This window comes from Bison bison, unplaced genomic scaffold (assembly GCF_000754665.1).
Source record: "Bison bison bison isolate TAMUID 2011002044 unplaced genomic scaffold, Bison_UMD1.0 scf7180017845418, whole genome shotgun sequence".
NCBI classification, from domain to species: Eukaryota; Metazoa; Chordata; class Mammalia; order Artiodactyla; family Bovidae; genus Bison; species Bison bison.
In genome coordinates, this window is record NW_011475991.1 from 6396 (window position 1) to 9792 (window position 3397).

The 3397-nt window shown below is 45.4% G+C and overlaps 1 protein-coding gene across 1 annotated transcript; it reads left to right on the forward strand.

The window, feature by feature from the left end:
- Positions 1-743: 743 nt before the first annotated feature.
- ADAM30 (ADAM metallopeptidase domain 30) lies at positions 744-2894 on the forward strand. The gene has a single exon (XM_010834450.1). The coding sequence runs from the start codon at positions 744-746 to the stop codon at positions 2892-2894; it is 2151 nt and encodes a 716-aa protein (XP_010832752.1).
- Positions 2895-3397: the final 503 nt, after the last annotated feature.

Sequence of the window (3397 nt, forward strand, 5' to 3'; positions counted from 1 at the left end):
TTCTCCTAGTATTTGACTGTTCCTAGACTGTCCATCCAAATAGCACACCCACACCAAAAATCATGCTGATCTCTAGCACCCTAAGGACACACAGCAGAAAGAACCAACCGGCAAAATGAACTTAGAAACGTCCGCTTGCCCGAAGCCAGGTAGGGGGTGGGGACATGAGTCAGCTCTGATTTTCTCATTCTCTGGTGGTCCTCTGGCTGACTCCAGGAATCCTCTTTGCTGTAAGAGACTCCCCGTGAACACTGAAAATGGTGTAACGGTGAGGTGGGCACAGCACCTGTGAAACAGCCGAATCAGCCCATGGAAAAGTCAGGTGTGTCCTGAGGCCAATAGAAACAAAGAAATAGCCCAAGATACACTGAGCCTTTGTCAAGTTCTCTGTTCTTCTTACTCTTTAGTCCTTTTCCCTTTCTCAAGCTGCTCTCTTGCTTTCTCCCACCAGCCTGCAAGCAGCCTCGCTTTTCATTTTTTTCTCGCGCACCTTCCTTGGATTCTTCCACGTGCGCCCAACGGCACCGCCCAGAGAACGAACTAGATGCGTTGGGCGGGGCGTGCAGCTGCTGGGGAAATCAGTAGCCTCAGCCTGACCCAGCCTGGCCCAGGGCTGCGCTCCCAAGCACCAGCGAGCTCCGCAGGGCACGCACTGCTCCCCGCGCCTGTAGCAGAGGTCCCTGGAAGGCTGACTCTCAAGGCCACAGTGGCAGGGACTGAGTCAGTGGGGAACAGGCTGTGCCATGAGGTCAGTGAGGACCTGCCTCTCCCCAGGCCGGTCGCTAGTCCTGGCGGTGCTCCTGGTTGACTCTCTTGGCAAGGATTTACATTTTCACCCTGAGTGGGGCTTTGACTCCTATGAAATCACCATTCCCAAGAAGCTGAGCTTCCGTGGAGGGGAGCAGAGAGCGGCCAGGCACGTGTCCTACCTCCTGAAGGTAAAAGGCAGGAACCGTGTTGTTCATCTGTGGCCCAAGAGGTTTCTGTTGCCTCGGAATTTGCAGGTTTTCTCCTTCACAGAACAGGGGAGACTCTTGGAAGAGCACCCTTATATACCCAGCGACTGCAACTATATGGGCTTGGTTGAAGGAAATCCGGATTCTCAAGCTACGATAAGTACATGCATGGGAGGTCTCCGGGGCATCCTGAAAATTGATGCCAATCATTACCAAATCGAGCCCCGCAAGGCTTCTTCCCAGTTTGAGCACGTGGTATATCTCATGAAGAAAGAGGAGGAATTTCCTAATCAGATCTGTGGCATAACTGATGATAAAACAATAGAGCAGATGGCCCAGCATGAGAACATGGCTAGGACACCGGACTTCACTGACTTATATCCACATCAAATGTACATGGAAATAGCACTGGTCTTTGATAACAGTAGGTATTTATTTTCAAACTCCAACCTTACTCAAGTCATAAATGATGCCATTCTTCTGACTTCTATTATGGACTCTTACTTCCAAGATATCCGTCTAAGGATACATCTGTTTAGTGTTGAAGTATGGACAGATAAGGACAGAATTAGAGTTAATTTTACAAAGATAGAGCAAGTTTTAAGCCAGTTTTTGGTATACCGAACAAGTGTACTAAATACTCGGGTTCCAGTAGATTGGGTACACCTATATCTTAAAAGAACTTTTTCAGATTTACTTGCACAGTCCGGGGGACATGCATGTAGTCGGTTTTATGCTGGATCTGTAAGTGTTTTTCCAGATGTAAATATCCTTGCACCCGCCACTTGGTCCACTCATGTACTGGGACACAGTGTGGGAATGCTACATGATGAAGCATACTGCCAGTGTAAGGGAAGGTACAGCTGCATCATGGGTACTGGGCGATATGGGTTTAGTAATTGTAGTTATGCCGATTATTTTGCACACATATATAGAGCTTCAAGTGCAAGGTGTCTAACTAATCTCCCAGGCCTAGGCTACGTGGTTAAGAGATGTGGAAACAAAATTGTGGAAGAGAATGAGGAATGTGATTGTGGTTCGACAGAGGAGTGTGAAGAAGACGGGTGTTGTCAACCAGATTGTAAATTCAAAGAAGGAGCCAACTGTAGCACTGGACTTTGCTGTCATAAATGTCAGTTTCGTCCATCTGGATACATGTGTCGGGTGGAAGAAAATGAATGTGACCTTGCAGAGTACTGCAACGGGACCTCAGCTTTCTGTCCAAGTGATACTTATAAGCAGGATGGAACCCCTTGCAAGTATGAAGCCCATTGTTTCAAACAGAGTTGTCAATCCAGGTATATGCAGTGCCAAAAAATTTTTGGACTTGATGCCAAGGATGCTCCTCATCAGTGCTATGATGCAGTTAATGTAATAGGTGACCAATATGGGAACTGTGGGATTTCAGGACTTCGTGAATTTAGAAAGTGTACCAAGCAAAATTCAATATGTGGCAGGCTACAGTGCATAAATGTCGAAACCCTCCCTGATATGCCAGATCACACCATCCTAATATCCACTCATCTGCATAAAGAAAATCTCATGTGCTGGGGCATTGGCTATCATCTAGCCATGGTACCTATGGGGTTACCTGACCTGGGTGTGATAAATGATGGTACCTCCTGTGGTAAGGAGCGGGTATGTTTTAATAGAAATTGTGTGAATAGCTCAATCCTGAATTTTGACTGTTTCCCTGAGAAGTGCAACCGCCGAGGAGTTTGCAACAATAACAAAAACTGCCACTGCATGTATGGTTGGGCCCCTCCGCTCTGTGAGGAGGTAGGATATGGAGGAAGCATCGACAGTGGGCCTCCAGGGCCCCTAAGGAAGGAGGTGTCTGCCTCCCTTCAGGTTGTGATTCTTATATTTATGCGCCTTTTTTTCTTAATTATCTCAGTGATTGTTGTGTTTTACAGGAAAATCATAGAAAGCTTATGAATCTAAAAAGAAACATCACTAATTAATGCTGGAGCAGAAGAATTCAAGACAAAAACATGTCAAGAAACCAAAAAAGTAATCAGGCAATCCACAGTCACTATTTATTACACAGGGTCATAAATTGAACAAGCTTCTCCTTTATCCATATAGTTCTTCCTTCTTCCTACTATTCCTTAACCTAATTCTCTTTGAGGTTTTGATCAGCAAATAAAAGGTATTCTTAGTTTGGAAACAAATCAGTGCATTTTACTTTCTTAGCTTTCTTGATTTTGTTCAAGTTTTGAATATCCTGAAAAGAACACCCTAGTGGCTTTCTGAATACTAGTATTGTGAGTTTTATAGAATTACAGTGGATTTCAAGGCAGAGTCCTGTGTCTGTTTTCAGCAAAGTCATCGTCTCCCTTTCCCTCTGACTCCCTCAGGATCGTCAGTGACATCATCTGTGTCTGTGCTCTATGCTGATCTATAATGGTGGCTACCACATTTCATTAATATATAGAAAG